This window comes from Manihot esculenta, chromosome 13 (genome assembly GCF_001659605.2).
Source record: "Manihot esculenta cultivar AM560-2 chromosome 13, M.esculenta_v8, whole genome shotgun sequence".
Classification (NCBI taxonomy): domain Eukaryota; kingdom Viridiplantae; phylum Streptophyta; class Magnoliopsida; order Malpighiales; family Euphorbiaceae; genus Manihot; species Manihot esculenta.
The window spans coordinates 28,632,222-28,652,992 of record NC_035173.2 but is presented as its reverse complement, the minus strand read 5'-3'; the positions used below and the strand labels follow the sequence as shown (position 1 = coordinate 28,652,992).

General features: G+C 25.9%; 1 protein-coding gene across 1 annotated transcript; it reads left to right on the top strand.

Moving 5' to 3' along the window:
* The first annotated feature begins 12,804 nt into the window (after window positions 1–12,804).
* Window positions 12,805–13,218, top strand: LOC110629259. Its single transcript, XM_021776170.1, has one exon. It carries the CDS (start codon window positions 12,805–12,807, stop codon window positions 13,216–13,218), a length of 414 nt encoding a protein of 137 aa, XP_021631862.1.
* The last annotated feature ends 7,553 nt before the right edge of the window (window positions 13,219–20,771 follow it).

Below are 20,771 nucleotides of genomic sequence, written 5' to 3'. Positions count from 1 at the left end.
TGGTTCATCCCGTTAGATTTTCAGTTAAGTCACCGTTAATTTTAGTTAAAAGACTAAAATACCCATTACATGACAGCTTCTTCTCTAATACTTTCGATGATTTTGTATATTTTTTTTTTTTTCCTTTCTTTCTCTCTCTCTTCCCATAAAGAAAAGGCCCTTTCTTTCTTCCATAGTCAAGCCTCCCACTGCCTCTCTCTCCTTAACGATAGGTACATTTCTTAACTAAATAGTTTTCCATTCAAAATTTATATTTGGACTAATATTATTAGATTTGATTGAATTTGAGATCGACCCAGTTATTTTTATGTTTATGTTCTTCATTCTTTTGATTCTTTAATTTTTTTATTTGAGATAGAATGTGAGTTTTTAGAGTTTTTCAATGAAGCATGAGTACGATACTCATTTAATTTGCAGGGCAGAGTTGTGGAAAGAAGTATTATGGAGAGAATTGGAATTCAGGACTAGAAAGAGAGAGAAAAAGAGAGGAAAAAAGAAAAAAAATATACACAATCGTCGAAAGTATTAGAGAATAAATTGTTATGGGTATTTTAGTCTTTTAACTAAGATTAACGGAGACTTAATGAAAATCTAATAGGAGGGACCAGTGGCATAATTTTTAAAAATCACAGTGACTAAATTAATGATTTTTTAAAACAGAGGGACGAAATGTTATATTTCACTAAACTAGAGGAACTAAATTACAGTTTATCCAAATTAATATGTAAATAATTATACGTATGTAAAAATTTAAAAATATCAATTAATTTTTATATAAATTTTATAATTAAGTTATTATTTAATTTTTATATTTTTATATTTTTTTCACTATAATATATAACTAAAGGCCTAATAATATAAAAAAAAAAAGCAAGAGCGTTATTTTTTTTTTAATTTAGCAACCTAGACTAGGTTGCCCATTTTTTTAATTTCCATGGCCACAAGAGACAATAATAACATAACAAAGTTATAATTATATTTATTTATTTATTTTATTATGTTGAATATTATCATAGACTAATATATATAAGTTATCATGCCCTGTGAAAGAGCCATCCATGACTAAAATATTTCTTATAATAACCATGTCAATCAGACTTAAAATATAAGTATTTGCATTCATTTGTGAGATTATTTTAAATATTTTAATTTTAAAATAATTATTTAAACTATTTAATTTTTTAATAAAAATAACTAAAATTAAAAAATCAATGGGTTAATTCACCATGCAAGACTTAAACCATCATTACTACAAAAATCAATTGATTATAAATTATTATCTTATATATTTTAATTGTAATTATATATCAGTAATAATAGTTTAAAAACTGCTATATTTACTCGGCTTATCAGCCATTTAATTCCTAAAATTGAAGTTTTTGAATATTAATTTTGGTTAAAATTAATTAAAAGTTTTAGATATTAATTAAAATTAAATTAAAATATTTAGATAAAATTATAAATTGACATAAACATTAAATTTTTATTCAAAAGGACTAATAAGAATGAGAAATGAACCACCGAAAATTGATATGCAATAGTCAATAAATTTTGGCTTAATCCTTAATTTCACTCCTTTATTTATTAGTGAAATTTGCATTTATATGCATAAACTCATAATTTTTAATTTAAATTCAAAAATTCAATAAAAAAACTAAATAGAATTAAAAAATTGAACTTTTTAATTTTTGGGTTAAATTTTAAAAAATTAACTTAAAAATTAAGAGATTTTCTTTAAATTTTTGTTCAAATTAAAAAATTAAAAAATTTAGCCCATAAATTTTGAGTTTTAGGATAAAGTGAAATTAAATAAAAATATAAGACTTATTTAAATAAAAAGTTGAAAATGGATCAAGTTGAATCGAGTCAGATGATAAGAGAGAGACAATGGAGCAACTTCGTGGATCCAATGAAAGCAGTGGTGGGGCCAAATGGGCCCAGTGGAAAAAGTCTTTGACCCACCAGAGACCACTGTGCCCGACACTTGACAATCAAGGGGCCTACTAAAAGCCCATTTAAAGGAATTTAAACTCTCCCAATACTTTTGGAGTTTACAAAAGATTAAAAATAAAAGGAAAAAACAATATTAAATCTAAGAAATAAAAAAAAAAGTGAAATAATTTCTCATAGTTGAAATTTCATTAGGAGAAGGAAAGATTTTTCTTAAATGTATTATTTAGTCACTTGCCTTTATGTAAAAATTTAGTTGATATCATAATTTTTTTCACCCTTAATTTTTATTTTTAATAAGAATTGAGAAGTGAGAGATTAAAACATAACACTTCATATAATTACTCAAATGCATTTAAACCTATGAGTACTTCACCCTTAATATTTAACTCTTAATATTTATAAAATTTAATTATTTAACTCTAAATTTTATATTACTTGTAATAAATTTATATATATATTTTATAAAAATTATATAAATATATAAAAACATTATTGAATGAAAAATTATTATAAACATATTTTTAAAATATTTATTTTATTCAAATTAAAAATTTTAATAATATTTTAAAAATTATAACATATCGCACTCATAGACTTAGTCTGATTGTAAGTGCATTTAAATAAATTTGAGAGATCTCAAATTTTATCTTTCAGCTCGATTCCTATTTTAAAAAAAAATATTTCAAAAAAAAAATTTTTGCGTATCCTATTTTGAACTACCAGAGTTTTTTTAAGGATTACCGATGAATTTTTTTGGTGATAATCCTTTAAAATCCATTAAAAATTGAGATTATCAATGGTTTACTAATGTGAAAGCTTAGTCATGTTTGCAAAAAATTAAAACATTTGCTACAAAATTGAAAATATATTTTTATTATAATTGAAATAACATTTGAAATTTTTAAATTTTTATATTTGATTGAATAAATAATTTTAAATATTGATTATAATTATAATAAATTTAAAAATTGTGATTTTATTATTTACAATTAAAAATTTTAGTTATGATGATAATTAAACGTATATTTTTTATCTTTTTATTTTTAATAAATTAAAATTTAAAAAATTAATTAATTAATTAATTAATTTTATTATGCTATTTAGATAGTAATTTTTCCTTTATTTTTTAACTCGTAAATTGTTAATTTTTTTACACGTAGATAATATTGTTGGGCTTAGGGCCTAGGGATTACACATAGACTTTTTTTACACAAGAGACGTCTGATATTTTTTTCTCGGCACATATCCCAAGAGAGAAAAAACATCTCTATGCAATTCACTTTCACCGAAACTACCCATAGATTTCTGTGTCCATTGTTTGAATTATGGCCATGTTGATTCAATTTTTTTAATTAAACTATACTTTAATTTTTAAATTTTATTATAATTAATAAATTAATTTTTATATTTTTAAAATTAAATATTTAAATCTATTTATTTTTATTCTATTTAAAGGCACGATCTCTCTTTTTATTTTTCTATTAATTTAATCATAAATTATTGATCCATTCATTTTTCTGTTAATTTAATTATAAATTATTAGTTAAATATTTAAAAAATATATAAATCATACAACACAAAAATAAATTTTACAATTAAAAATCTAAATCTTCTTCATTTTTCGTTCTCATCGCTACTCACATATTAGACCTGTAAACAAATTAAACTATTCGTGAATTATTCGAGATTTGATTCGATAAAAATTCGATCGGATTCGATTTGATTTCTAAATGAATCGAGTTCAAACTTAATTTTTAGGCTCGTTTATTAAACGAGCCAAACTTGAGTTCAGTAGTATTCGGTTCGTTAAGGTTCGCGAGCTGACTCGTTAAGAGACTCGTGAACAGACTCATTAAGAGACTCATGAATAGATTCGTTAAGATACTCGTCGAGCAGACTCGTTTTAACTTGGCTCGATTCGATTACACCCAATTAAGCCACTTAATCTATTTACCATATATATTATTAATTTTTTACATTTCTATCTCTTAATTATATAACTATATTATTAATTTATATATTTATTTTTCACTATATATCTTTCTAAATAGACACTTTTTTTAAACTATTAAATCTCTTAATAAACTATTATTATTATTATTACTTTCATATGATTATATATGTATTTATATAATTATTTTTCTATTTAATATTATTCGCTTAATTTTATAAATTAAAATTTGACTCTTTGAAATTGAATGCCAAAATTTACTCATCCCCATTTAAAATAAAAGCTTTTAATTATATCTGTTAGAATCAACTATCTAATTAGAATTAAATTATGTAATCATAGGAATTTGCACAATTAACAGATTTGATATATATTGTTTCCTATATAGGCTTATCTTATTTCCTTATAATAGGATTGCTTCCTTTTTCTCTCCTGATTTTGTGTTGTAAATATATCTATATATAACCTCATTTACAAAGAAGAATATAACAACCAAATTATTCACAGATTCCATCGTTCAACATGATATCAGAGCAATTCTGATCCTGGAAGAATTGCTTCCCGAATTTCATATCTTGAAACCACCACCATAACTTACCATTTACAACATCATATTTTGTATTCCCCTACACCATTATTGCTCACCCACCATATGTGTTTTCATTTTTTCTTTCCACCAAGTCATTGCCCAAACACTATTGTGGATTTAAATGGCTGAAACCAACCCCATTGTCTCTGCTCTACGAAACAACCAAATACCACCGATTATCATCAACTTAGATAGTTCTGCATTCCCCACTAGTGTTATACTTAATGAAATCAACTGCCTATTATGGTCACAAATCATGGAGATGCGCATTAGCTCTCGTAATAAGGCTGGATATCTCATTGGAGAAGCGAAGAAGCAACCACTTGAAGATCCTAGTTACGCAATATGGGTCACCGAAAATTACAAAGTGAAAAGTTGGCTTATTGATTCAATGGATCCATTGTTGATGCAGCGGTTCATTCGTCTTTCCACGGCTAAGGAAATTTGGGAAGCTATAGCAAAGACCTTCTATGACGAATCGGATGAGACTTGTCTCTTTGAATTGAATCAAAAATCCTTCTCCACTACACAGAATGGTAGACCATTATCCACGTATTATAATGAACTTGTTGTTATTTTCCAGGAAATAGATCACAGGATGACCTCTAAGGAAGAAACTATAGAAAGGGTGGTCCAATTGCATTTCGCAATGGCTAGGCTTCGAGTCCATATTTTTTTAAGTGGGCTTAATCCTGAGTTTCATCACGTTCGTGAAGAAATCCTTCAGAAAGACCCCAAACTTAATTTAGAAAGCACTTATGCATATGTACGAAGAGAATACCAGCAAAGACAGACGATGGGAGGTTCTCGACCTATCCCTGAAAGCTCTATTATGGTAGCCAAACGAACTCATTAAGGACCATCATTTAGCTCAACAAAAACTCAAAGTGTCAAGTCTAATAATTTTGTCTGTAGTTATTATGGCGAGACAAGACATTCAAAACAAAGATGCTATGAAATCATAGGTTATCCTGAATGGTAGGACTTCACAAAAAAACCAAGGAAGAAGGTTGCAGGAGCGCCTACGATGGCAGCCACAACAGAGGTCCAACAAAATATGGAGGACAAATCACAATCCACAGCAAATGTACTCTCTGCAACTTCTAAGAATAGTACTTGGATTATTGATACAGGTGCATATGATTATATGACTAGAGATTCAAGGCAGTTACAATCCATTCATGCTTCTTCACAATCTATTATACCCACAGCTAATGTTACCCATCCAGGGCAGTTATATGTGATCTTGGATGTGTCCTTTCATGAATCAGAACCATACTATTCTGGGGGAGTCACACCTCTTTCTTTTCAGGTGGAGAGCTTTAGTGAAGAGAATGTGTCACAAGAAAACATGATAGATTTCTTAGAACTAGAGGAAGTAAGTGAAAGTTTTCAGCATAACAGTCAGCAAGGTCTCTCTGAAAGATGTAATGAAAATTTATTAGTTCTTTCTGAAAAATTACAAATACCAACGTCTGTTAAAAAATCACCAACATCTGAAGAGTTGCTGATGATAATATCATTGACCAAAGAATCAACTCAGAATGTCCTGGACACCAACATTTCTACTAAAGATGCCTTAGTAGATCCAAAATGGACAAAGGCTGTAATTGAGATTGCACAGAATCCCGTACAACACGATCGCACTAAACATGTTGAAGTTGATCGACATTTCATCAAGAAAAAGCTAGATCAGAAGATTACACAGTTCTCGTTTGTCAAGTCAGAATACCAGTTAGCTGATAAACTCACAAAAGCAGTGTCATGGAAGATATTCCATGATATGATTGACAAGTTGGGCATGATAGATATCTATACTCCAACTTGAGGGGGAGTATTGGAATGAACTGCCTAATTAAGAGTAAATTACGTAATCATAGGGATTTGCACAATTAACAGATCTGATATATATTGTTTCTTGTACAGACTTATCTTGTTTTCTTATAATAGAATTGCTTCCTTTTTCTCTCCTGATTTTGTGTTGTAAATATATCTATATATAACATTCTTTCCGGAGAAGAATATACAACTAAATTATTCACAGATTCTATCGTTCAACAATATCTCTCTATAGCTAAGAACATAATCACAAAATTTGCAGCAATGCTCTTAATTTTTCTTCTTGTGAGTTCAGTATCTTCTCTGGCAACACCCACTAACAACTCATATTGGTCTTCAGAATCTGGCCATTTCGCCTTTACCCGCGAGGAGTCGACTTTGCTGTAGGCATATGGTTGCCGAGAATCCATCAGAGAACTATCATTTGGACAGCTAACCGTGAGGATCCACCTCTCTCTAGGAATGCTACTTTGATCCTTAATGCTCAAGGTGAACTCATTCTGCAGCATCAGGGAATTGAATCCAAATTCATTGCAAATATTCCCAAGCCTGCTTCCTCAGCCTCCATGCTCAATTCGGGCAACTTTATACTTTATGATTCGGATTCCAACGTCATATGGCAGACTTTTGATGCTCCTACAGACACCATCTTACCAGGGCAGCGTCCACTGGTTAAGAATGATTTTAATAAGTATTAGTTTTACAAAATTTTATGTATAATTAATTAAATTATGTGTGAATATATAATTTTAAATTATGTATAATGAATATGTTAATTAAGAGGCTATGTTAGTACGTGGAATAATATTATAATAAAGGAAAATTTTGAACACTATATCTTTATGATTTGGTTCCCAAATACTATAATTATTATTGAGTTTTTATATTTATAAATTAATTATTTATCTGTTTATTATATTTTTAATATTTTATATTAAAAAATAATAAATAAAATTAAAATAAATAAATATATTGTTTTCTTTTTGTCTTTAAGTTAATAAAAAAATAAATCACTAAAAAGGAAAAAGATTATTTAAAAAACTATTATTTAAACTTAAATTTAGATGTTAATATTCTTGATTTAATTTTTATTTTATTATTTTATTTTTAAATATAAGATAAAATTTAATAAATAAATACAAAAATAAATTTATAAAAATACAACTACTAAAAAATAATTTTTAATAATTCTATTTATTACAAATTAAAATTACATAATTCTATTTAAAGAAATTAAATCATATAATAATTTTTTATAATTTCTTCCAATAAAAATACTTTCCCTAAAGAAATTAAATGATGTTTTAGATTTTAAGAATTTTATTAATATTATTTTTATAAAGCTTATTGACATCCTGTCTTTTAATATTTCAATTAAATAATAAAATAAATCATTTTTTTAAAATATTTTTTACATAAAAATTATTTTTGCGAATGAAATATTGGACTACGTATCATGTGACATGATTTTTTTTTTTTTCAATCATAGGAGTCAAGAAATAAGTAGGGGTTACTATTCGGTCGATTTGATTTAAAATTAAACTAAATCGAATAAATTGAAAATCAAAATTTTAATATTTATGAAAATTAAATCGAATTAATTTTGATTAGAAATCAAATTAAACCAAATCAGTCTGATTCGATTCGATTCAGTTTGATCGATTTGAATTTTTAATAAATATTTTATTTTTTACACTTTATTTTTAATATTTTAAAATTTAATTGAAATATTTTAATTTTAATATAATTTAATCTCTCTATATTATTAAAAATAATATACTATTATCACTAAATCGATTCTATTCAATTTTTATGATTTTTTTCAATTAAAATCGAACTAAAATAACTAAAATTTTTAAAATTTAAAATCGAACAGAATCGAAATAAATAAAAAATTAAATTTTTTAAATTAATTTAATTCGATCGATTTTTTCGATTTGAACTGCTTATTTATAAAAATAGGTAAATAATATTACAAGGTCCATAAATCAAGCCCATCGGTCCATAATGATTTTTTAAATGCCGTTGACATAATGAAAAAAAATTAATAAATCATTTAAAAAATAAAATAAATTGTATATAATTATTCATTAATTTTAGTTTTTTTTTCAAATGAAAATTTTAAAATAAAAAATAATTATTTTATTTTAAATATAAAAATTCAAAAAACCAATTAAATTAAATTTTTGCAAATTTATTAATTCAAATAATAGGGTTGATATGAAGACAAATATAATAATATTTGAACTATATATTTCTATCAAATTATTTTTTAAATAGTAATTGATAATACATCTTTTGTATTTAACGTATTTATTTCTTTTTTATCCTTTTAACTTATTTTTACTTGTTACTTTTTAAAAGTTATATCCAAATCGTTTAAAAACAATAGAGTATTATTTTTTTTTTTTGTAATTTTCACTTTTATATTTACTAAACACAAAACTTACTTTTATATTTTTTTTAAAAAATCCTATAATTGAAGAGTTTTATCAATAAGTTTAATTCGTAAACACGGAGTTATTTTTTAAAATAAATTTAATTTAATAAATTAATTTATAAATCATAAATTTAAAAATCAGTCGAACTCATAAATTTTAACAAATTAAATACTATTAAATTTAAATTCAGTTCATTTATTACATAAATTTAAAAATTAAATTTAAATTAAATTTATTTTTAAATGAGTTAAATTTAATTAAAACTTTATCAAATTATATATAAAAAGCTCACTGATAGCTTAGATTATTTTGTCAAAATTTTATTAATTTTAACAGTTAAATAGTTAATATTTTTATTATTTAATTCTTATAGTATCATAAATGTAGTAGTTAATTTATAAGATTTAAAAAATACATTAAAAGGTTAAAAAAAGTTTAAAAATTTTATTAATTAATTTTTTTATATTAAATACATGTTAATTTTTTAAATAATATTAGTTAAAACAGAAATTAATTAGTAAATTTTTAAATTTTTCTATGAGATTTTAATAAATTTTTTAAAATAAATTGATCAACTAATAAATTTAATTATTTTACAGTAAATTAAATATTAATTTTTTAAATAATAATATATTATTTATTAAATATTTTTATTAATAATTTATCATGTTTTAAATTTATTATCATTATTATTATTATATATATATATATATAATTTTTATATAAACATTTAGTAATTATGGACTAAGACATGAGTAAATATATTTATTTTTTATAAAAAAAAAATCATTTATTTTTTTAGATTAAGACTGGGTAAGCGTATATATATATATGTATATGCGAGTCATCGTCAATTATGGGGCTGACTCATCCTTCAAAGAGAGTGGCTCGAGATTACTTCTATATACGTATATCTGTCCACGTGCACCGCCGTGACGTGACGCTTTCTGATATCCAATCTGACCCTTGTGGGTCCCCCATTTTTTGTCTTTTAGCCTCAATCTTCGCCGTCCATTTAGCTGCTGACGGTTCACTTTCAAAATAACCCAACTGTCTCTTCATACACAATACAATGTCGCTTTTAGATATGGCTTTTAAGATATTGTTAAATTACTAAAGAAGCCATAAAGGCCTAAAAGTGTAATAACAGCCCCTAGGCGTCCAATATAACTTATAGGAACGGGGTCCTAAAGATCAGAAAGAGAGTCTGAAGAGAAGGAGAGTTTAGGTATTTCCTACCTTAGCACCCTTTTCGTCTGATATATGAATTCATATTTTTAATCAATAATGTAAAGCTAAATTATTATCAAGTTTTCATCATTAGTAAAATATTTATTTACTTTTTTTCAGTAACTTAATTAAAACGGTCAAACTTTGTAAAATCAAACTTTTTTCTATTTTATTAAATAAAATATTTATTTATTTATTTTAAAAATAATTAAATAATATGATCATTAAAATTATAAAGACTTTGTAAAATCAAACTTTGTAAATGAGAAGCGAGTTAATTTGTAGACGAAGGAAATATCATAAATATTCTAAATTATTTACAATATTACGAATTTTAATTGAAAAATAATAATGGATAATGTTAAGGGTGATTTTATTAAATTTTTAAAAGTGAAAATCCAAAAAATAACAATAAATTTATTTATTATTATAAAAAATTAATTAATTATTTAGTTGGTCCATTTTGTAATAGTTGAGTCTTTTTTGTATATTATACTACATAATTTTATATAAAATCATTATAATTATGCTTTCAATTAAAATAAAATTTTTTAATTCACATAAAATTTTAAAATTTTAATAAAATAATCTACCGTCAAAATTGAAATTTTACCAAAATGAATGGCAAACAAAGTTATTACTAATTTAAAATTCAGTATGGGCTTTGAATAATAAGCAATTGAGAGTTATTTATTATTCTGGGATTGATAATATTTAAAAGAAAAAGAGTAAATTAGTTAGCGTTTTTGAACAGACACATTCAAATTAGTAATTTGTTAGAATTAATTATCAAATTTTTTAAAAATTCGATTAATATTAACTAGTAGATAAGAGATCTCACAATTATAAGTATAATGCGAATCTATTAGATTATATATAATATTAACTTTGTTTTACTTAGTAAACTCAAGTTTTGACGAAATATCGAAATGTTATTATATTTCAATTTTCTTTTGAATAAGAATTCTTCTAAAGCTCACGATACGTTATTTTATTTTATAGTGCCAGTCCATTACTCATTTCGTATAATTATTATATTGTATTATTTACTATTTGAGAATATATAATAAATATAATAATAAAATTATTTTAAAATTTAAAATTAATAATTCAATATTTTAATTTTATAATATATAGAAAATTAAAAAATTGTAGTTATATATATTTTTACTTTAAAAAAAATATTTATCATTTTTTTATTCATGAGCAACTAATCTTTTATTAGGGGTGACTATGACTTTGATTATTTTGAAAAAAAAAATTATATTAAAAATATTATTTTTTGATAAAATAATTTGTCTTTGTCATTTATTAAGAAAAATATTTTTGATTAATTAATTTTTATTAATGCCCTTAAACGTCCAAAATATAATATAATTGTAATGAACTAAATAATATTTATATTAATGAATATTAGCATAAATTAATTTGGTTATAATTATGGTTTTGTCAAACAAATTTATTAAATAATTTGAATTGAATTTACCAAAAAAAAAAAAAGTAAAAAATTGAGGGTTACACCTCTACTCCATTAAATGGGCTGTGATTGTAGCAATCGCTCATTCTTGACTGACCAAACCACACAAAGGAAACTTCTTTCGAGCAAGAAAGCGTCTAATCTCTATTAAAATAGAAAAAATAAAATAAAAAACAAATTAAGGTTTATTATAAATTTTTATAAGAAAGGAATTAATTTATATATATATATATATTTTATTTTAAAATAGTGAGCAGATATTGAAAGAGTAAAATCTTAAAACTTTTTAAATTTATTTAAATTTATTTATTATCGAGTTAAATATATGAGTGCAGAATTGAATTTATATTAAATAAATTTAATTAAAATAATATACTAAAATATAATTTTTTTAAAAATAATCTAAATATATGAAATAAATATTGTCTAATAAAATTAATATTTAATTAAAGTTATCTAATTATTTCAACATAATTTTAAAAAATTTAATAATTAAATTTATTTTTATAATTGTTTTTAGCAAATTGTTAATTTTACTTCTGAATTATACAATAGAGATAAAAATATTAAATTTAATTTTTTATTAAAATTTTTTTTAACTATTATTAAAAAGTCAAATAATAATATTATTCACAAATCAGATAATATTATATTTAATTTATTTAATTTTATTTAAGTGTATTTAATTTTTTTTAATAAGAGTTTTGATGTATTTTTTACCAAAAAATAAAATTTTATCTTTTTAACTCATGTATAGTTGAAAGGTGAATTTAGCTTTTTCACAACAAGTTTTTTTATTAAAAAATTTATTATTTAATTTTTATATTATAAAAAATTTATTAATTGATACTTTATTTTTAAAAAATATATTAAATTATTTTTAATATTTTAAAAAATTTACTAATTAATCTCTCAATAAATTTTAATAGTTAAATATTAAAAAAATTAAAATAACTCTAATAAAGAAAAATTAATTAATAAATATTTTATAAATTTAAAAAATTAACTAATAAATTTTTTAACATTATAAAAAAAATTAATAAAATATTTAATTATTAAAATTAATAAAAATATTAAATAATAAATATTAATAAATATTTTAATATATTTTTTAAAATCATTAATCTAAGATTATATTATATCAACAAAGAAGTTCTAGTAGTCCTACTTGACTATAAAATTCCTCCTTGCATATCTAGACGCTCATGTACAAAGAGACGCAACCAGAGAGAAAGAGAAGAGAATCACAGACAAAAAGATCAACTGTATCGATTGAAAAAGAAAAAAAAAGATTTGGGGTTGGTGAGATCTTTAAAGAAAAGAAATGGGTTTCTCAGAGGCAGAGAAATCATGCAAAGATCATCCATCTCACAATAAAAAACAAGGTGTTTGTCCATCATGTCTAAGAGAAAGATTATCTCAACTTCATATGGTTGTTTCCAGGGAAAAAGAATCAGTAGCAGACATGGCCGCCGGACCTTATTCATCTTCGAACAGCATATCCTCAGCTCATCATCATCATCATCGTCATCGTCCTCTACGAAACATGTCTGAAAAGGGTTTGATAACTTTCAGGGTGAGTGCAGGAAACGGGTTGAAGAAAAGCAGATCGGTTGCTTTTGTATCAAGAAACAGCGTTGCCGGAGAGGTGAAGCATGGGTCATCGGAGAAGATCAATAAGAAGAAAGGGTTTTGGTCAAAGTTGCTCGATTTGAAAGGAGGAAAGATGGCCGTTTAATGTATAATTAATTTGTTTATACATATGAACATGTAGGATCTGTTTCTTAATTATCTCTGGGAATTCTCTCATGTCTTAAAAATTTTCCTTTTTGTTCTTTTCAATATTGAATAATAATTAAGATCATAATTCATAGGCAATATAATTAATTTCTCCTTCCTCATTGAGTATCCTTTGAATTTAACAGAGTTCTCGTTAAAAAGTTAAATAAAGTTATTATTTATTAAAATTTTAAAATATAAACTATGAAATTTTTAATTTAAATTTTGCTTTTTTTAATTTATTTAATTTTAAATTAAAAAATAAAATTTAATATTGTTAAATTGATGTATTGTTAATTAGGAATAACTAATCAAATTGCTCTCTAATACATATTATCTTATTATTATTATTATTATTATTGTATATTTATTTTATTATATATTTCATCTATTTAATAATTTTTATTCATTTTATTTTTACACATTTTAAAAATATATAATTTTATTATTAATTTTTCAATTATATTTATTTTAAATATATTAAATTTTATTAAATATTAAAAAATATTTTAAAAAAATAATTTAAAACTAAAATTAAATTAAATTATAATAATTTATTTATATGTTAATAATAATTTTAAAATAAATATATAAATAAAAATTATAGAACCGATCCAAATATTAATTATGAGAATAAGAGGTTGGTGCGTATTGTCAAAGTCTTGAAGGTGGAAAGGTTGCTTGGGCTTTCTCATTTCCCATTTTTCATTTTCCACACGTGTAATTTTGTACTAAAAAATTAAAGAGCCGTGTATTCCATCGCTTCATCAAATTTTATTGTCGTCAGCTGCGATTACTTATCTTCTTTCCCGTGGGCATTTTTTAAAAATTATCTTAAAAAGTTTCCTGCTTTTTTGTTTTTTTTTTTTCCAATTTTCTGTCCATACTAGAAGGTTCTCTCTTGTAGAAATCCATTTAAATATTTCAATTGGATTTTTTTTACCGAATCTGTATTTTAAGCTGATTAACCTATCAAATATTTAAATTAAAAAATTAATATATTTAATATCTAAATTTATAAAATTTATAATAATAAAATATAAATTAATTGTATTATTTAAATTTTATTAAAAAAATTAATTTACATCTTTTGTTAATTTTTTCTAAATTTTATAAATTGTGAAAGTTAAATGATAATAATTGACGTCGTTGAAACTAAATTGATGGCGTTGCCGAAATGTTATTGTATTTAATTGGTTAAACCTGCTAGAAATAGAATGTAAGATGGTGGGTATCCACGGCAGCTATTTCGACGCCCAAATCAATAATATAGAGAATGAAGCGAATATAGAGAATTTGAAACTATTTATATTAGAGAATAACATATTTTTATCTCTATAATCGTTCTCATTTTATATTATAAGAAAATTGAGATAAATATAGCATTTTTTTATTATTCGGCGATGATGTGGCCGGTTCGTTAGTAGGAAATCTTTACCGACTAATTGGTCGGGAATTCTGTGATCGTAAGCATTAAGGGGATCTGCTGGATTATAACTGTTTAACGGTGAGTTTTTTATGGAGCCTTACTCTAAAGTTGAGAGGGCGAGTCTATCCATCCTAGGTTCAACCAGCTCTGAGGCAGACTTGAAGCACTCGGGTTTTCTTTATTACGGGTGGGACCGCATATAGGATTATCATATTCTTACTACGTGACCATGTCTTATAGTGACAGCTCACTGCCTACTTTGGGCGAGTTTTATATAGCATCAGAGATCCCATCGTTGGTATTCAATTCTTTAAATTCAAAGGTAACAATTGTCTTCATGATCTAAGGCATGTGGCTTGTTTATCCTGGTTATGTGTACGATGTCCTTACTTGTCCTGCCAGCCAGTCAAGTTCAAGATCTTTTCTAACAAAAACTAATCCAAGTGATATAGTGATGCTTTGATGAGTTTTCGGGCTTTCTCTAGCCTTGGGGATCATCCGAGCATTTTTGAACTCTTACGAGCCTCTTGGCCTTTTCCAGCCTTATCGAGATTTCGAGCATTTTTCAACCCTGGTGTACTTTTGAGCATTTTCTTGCCTCGACCAGCTTTGAAGATCTTTCAAGCATTATGTAGCCTTTGTGATCTCCCTGACTTTTTATATTCACGATGGGCTTCTCAGCCTTTTACAGCCCTGATGGTCTTACTTGTATTTTTATAGCCCTAACGAGTTTCCGAGTATTTTCTCAGCCCTGACGGGCTTCCTTGCATTTTTTCAGTTTTGGCGAGCTTATGAGCATTTTTTCAGCCCTAATGAGTTTCTTGGTCTTTTATAGTCCTGACAAGTTTAGGTGTATTTTTTCAGTCTTGACGAGTTTCCGAGCATTTTCTCAGTTTTGACGTGCTCCTTGACTTTTTACAACCCTGATGATCTTCCTGGCCTTTTACGGCCTTGACAAGCTTCCGAGCATTTTCTTATCCCAACCAGCCTTGATGAGCTTCCGGACATTTTCTAGCCTTTGCGATCTTCTTGGCTTTTTACAGCCATGATGGGCTTCCTAGTCTTTTATAGCCCTGACGGTTTTATATGTATTTTTATAACCCTGACGAGCTTCCGAGCAGTGACACATGCTTGTGATTCTATAGGTGAGATGGGATCAATGCTCTCAATTGCGTAGCCTAGCTCATGTTCATCTTATGGCCTGGTATCAAATGCCTTAGAATTTTTTCATGAAAGGGGACTAATACTCGGTTGGTTAGTCTAGCATATACCCGCCTTATGGCATAGCATCAAATGTCGTAGAAACTTTTCGTGAAATAAGACTAACACCCGGTCTTCTAGCCTGGCGTATACCCACCTTATAGCCTGACATCAAATGCCTTAGAATCTTTTTATGAAACGGGACTAACACTCGGTTGGTCTGGCGTATACTCATTTTGTGGCATGGTATGAAATACCTAGTTATGCGGGACCCATACTCGAATGGCCTTGTGGCATTTTATGAATGTTTCTGCGAACCAACGCCAAAATTGTATGCGGGGCTCATACCCAGATGGCTTTATGGCCTTTTACAAATATTTTTTTCCGTGGATCAACGCCTGAATTATATGTGGGACTTATGCCCGGATGGCCTTGTGGCCTTTGTTCTTATCTCCGTGCTTTCATCCATCCAACGATTATGATTTTCCTATCAAAAAAGAAGCTTAAAGAATGCATCCTAGTTTTATAACATTTTCATAAATCACAACTATTTCTCTAAGGATAAAGTAAAAGACTCGGTCGTCTGACTTGACCAATTTCAAAATTCGGAGTTTGACTCAGGAGCTGGACATATGTGATGTTCTCCTTATTGTCACCCCTATTAACACTCGGTCCTCCCATAATAACATGAATAACCCCTTACAGGTTCACTATCAGGGGTAGTTTCCAGAATTGTTACCTCAAACTCGAACCTCCTATCTTTTTTACTCTTTTTGATGAACTTCTAAAGTACACCATTCCCTACTAACCTTTCGATCTTGTCTTTTAATTGTCGGCACTCCTCTGTTACATATCCCTAGTCTTCATGAAAATAGCAATATCTGGTCCTATCTCATTTTCTGGCTTTCTTAGGGTTGAGTTTGAGAGGCCACCTAATCTTCTTATCATATTCCTAATCCACATTAGAATGTGCATTTGTGAGTCGTTCAATGGGGTATATTTCTTATACTTATCTTGGTCATTCCTTCCTCGGAAGACTAGATACCTTCTATGGTCTCCCTCATACTCTGGCTTCTCCGAATTTTGGCCTTGCTTTTGACCCATCTTTTTGTCCTTTTTCCATCCTTCTCGACACCTTTAAATAACCCGTACCCTCTTCTGGCTAGCGTCCTTCGGACTACCATCTAATGGTTCCTCTTTCCCATACTTGTCCTTCCCTTTGGACTGCGTCTGGTTTGCCCTTATCCGAGTCCTTGAGGTATCTACAGGGACTTCCTCTCTTCCCTTGGAGCCATGAGTGATGCATTTTCCTAAGTTTTGAACTGCTCGAAAATAACCTGCAACCTTCGAACGTACTGGAGTATTTCCTTAATGCTCATAGTGTTAAGGTCTACTTTATTTATCATAGGAGGTGTGTTTTATCCACTACCAAGAGTAGAAGAAATGATAGCCTCCTCGTCGGTAGCGACCTTAGTAGCAGCTTGTGAATTGTCGGTCATTTCGAGAGATAAAAGAGATACTTATTTTTAAGAGAGTAAGGATAAGAGACCGATTTTAATCCAAATGAATAGAGATAATTTAATGGACCTCTCGATAGCAAAACCAAATGATGTTGCTAAAACCAAATTGATGATATGGCCAAAATAGAGCTGTGCGGTGATTGGCTAAACCTACGAGAAAAAGAATATGAAGTGGTGAGTGCCCATGGCAGCCACTCCGACGCTCAAGTTAATAATCTGGAGAATGAAGCGAATATAGAGAATTTGAGAGTATTTATGTTAGAGAATAGCGTATATTTGCCTCTGTGATCGTTGTCCTTTTATATTATAAGAAGATGGAGATAAATATAATATTTTCTGATAATCTGGCGATATTGTGGCCGACTTGTTGGTAAATGATTTTTACCGGCTAATTGATCGAAAATCTCGTGATCGTAGACGTGAAGGGAATCTACTGGATTTTAGTTATTTAACGGTAATTTCCTTTTGAAGTCTTGTTCTAAAGTTGAGAGGGCAAATTTATTCGTCCTTGGTCCAACCTGCCCTAAGGCAGACCTGAAATGCCTAGACTTTTTTTTCTAGGGATGAGACCACATATAAAGACCACGTATAAAATTATTAGATTCTTACTATGTGGTCCTATCTTATGGTGACAGCTCAATATATATATATATATATATAATTAGATTTTTGGAGATGAATGAATGAAAAAAAATAAAAATCTTAATTTTTAAATTATTTTAATAATTTTTTTCGATTTAAATTCCTGAAAAAAGTATTTTTTTTCTTTTTTCTTGATTTTCAAATAATTTTAATAGTTTTTTAATCTAAATTCATTTAATTTATCTTTTAAATTTTTTTATATAATTCAAATTTATTTAATTTATTTTTTAGATTTTTTATAAAAATTAATTTGCATTTAATTTTAATTTTAATTTTTAAATTATTTTAATAATTTTTCAAAATTTATTTAATTTATCTTTTCTTATCTTGTTTGATTGACATAATTTTAAAATGCTTTATTTCTTTTTTGTGAAATATATATATATATATATATATACAAAGTAGGCTCTTTAGAGAGGAATAAGAAAAAAAAAATTTCTTAATTTTTAAATGATTTTAATAGTTTTTTCGATTTAAATTCATAAAAAATAGCTTTTTTATTTTCAAATTATTTTAATAGTTTTTTAATTTAAATTCATTTCATTTATCTTTTAATTTTTTTACACGAAATTCGTTTAATTTATCTTTTAGATTTTCTATAAAAATTAATTTACATTTATCTTTTTTCTTAATTTTTAAATTATTTTAATAATTTTCCAATCTAAATTTAATTTAATTTACCTTTTTAATTTTTTTTACACAATTTAAATTTGTTTAATTTGTCTTTTGCTTTTTGATAAAAAATAATTTATATTTATTTATTAATTATATATATATATATATTTATATTTTATGCTGAATTGATATAATCTTAAAATTTTATAATTTCCTTTTATAAAAATAGAAGTCCATTTGTTTATAAAAAAAAATAAAACATTTAATTTTTTATCATAGTAAAACCAATAATAAATGAATTTAAGAATATTTATTAATCGTATGCATAGTTAATATATAAAAAAAATTTAATTAAAAATTATTATTAAATAGATATAAAAAATAATTATGCTATATATTATCTTTAATAAACAAGCTCGATTTTTGTAAATTAGCAGAAACTAAAAGTATAAATGAATTGTGATTATTTGATTAATATTAAAAATTATTTATATTATTATTCAAAATAAATGTAAAGAAAATAATTTTAAGACAATAATTAAAAAAATTACATTCAAAATTTTTATTGAATAAAATGATAAAATAAAAATTTCTTTTGCATACTGTTTAAATTTTTGAAAGTGTTTCTCTTAAATTTTCTTTCTTGTGTTTCTTTTAACTTTTGATTTTTCTTCGTTTATTTCTACAGTTGTCTCGTGATATTTTTTAAATTTCTCTTGAATAGTTTCATGTATTGTGAATTAAAAGAGTAGAGACTGGAGGCTGGACGGTGGACACGGCGCTAGAGACACTGAGGTAATTTGAGGTGAGGTGAGGTCGTGAATTCTTTTAGATTTAGGGCAGGAAAGAAAACTATTGAAAACGACAAAGTCCACGTGATTTCAATTTGATTCCCTCCAACTAAAAATTTTAGACTTAAAATCAAATTAAATCGAATTAATTATTAATTTTTTAAAAATTTAAAATCAAATCGAATTGAATTAAAAATAAAATTCAATTAAATTTTTAAAATTAATTGGTTCAGTACACCATTTCGATTTAAAATTTTTTGGCAAATTGAGGATAGTGGGAATGAGTGATATTCTATCTCAAATTGATTGGGTAAATTACATAGAAGGTACACTAATTTAGCAATATATTAACAATAAGGTACACAAATTTTAATTTTCTCACTTAAAACCTCCAACTTTTTTTCAAGTAATAAACTCCATGCTATCCTTTATCACCGATTTGCAGGTTATTTGATGAGCCCAAAGTGGCAACATTTACCTAATCTCTTCATATTTCTCTCTTCCAACATGGCACTTGTCTCTCTGTTTAAAAATAAAAGAGCTAGTGTCTTGCTTTTCACTTATCTTTCAATTTTTTCTTGAAATCATTCTCTCTCTTCTATAAATTTATCTCTTTTAATTAAAATTGAAAGATTTATTTGATATTCATGGAAGGATCAACACCTAAAATATAAGAGTTGAAAATATAGTGTTTCAACGGGAGAGGTCTGAAATCAAATGTAATTCTTTTGTGCTAATATAATGAAGAAGCCAAAATGACAACTTCATGGACAAACGAAAATGAATACTCTAGAAGGAGATTTTACGAGTGTTCATAGTAGGAGGTAAATGGGAGACGGTTTTTACTATTTACTTGTAGTTTAAATTTTTAAGCTTAAAAAAGAAAAGAAATAAAATTTATTTTTTTTTATGGTTAACGTAATATGTAAAAATCCATTTCAAAAAAAAAACGTAATATGTGGAAGTCACCGTTGTAATTTTTTAAATGAACTGATCTAAAGTTTTTAAGACAAGCAAATGCAGTTGCTGTGGAATTGCTAATTGAATTGAATTAATAGAATGGAAAAGGAATGCGCAAATTGGAGCTTATAAGGAAGCAAAAACAACTAATATGGAGAAAATAAGCATTTGCTTTTCTTTTTAATGAAAAATTGTGTGTAGATGCTAATGAGAAAGTGGGTTGGTTATTTTAGAGCCAATATATATGCTTAAATTTTTTTTTTTAAATTTATTTGTAATGATGGTGTAAATGAGGCTTATTATGGTTGGATGGTTTCTTTAGTTTTTTGTGAAAGTTGTTTGTCGTTTATAAAAT

What these genes read in the sequence shown, in the direction of transcription:
- LOC110629259 (XM_021776170.1), top strand. Translation starts at nt 12,805, where the DNA reads ATGGGTTTCTCAGAGGCAGAGAAATCATGCAAAGATCATCCATCTCAC.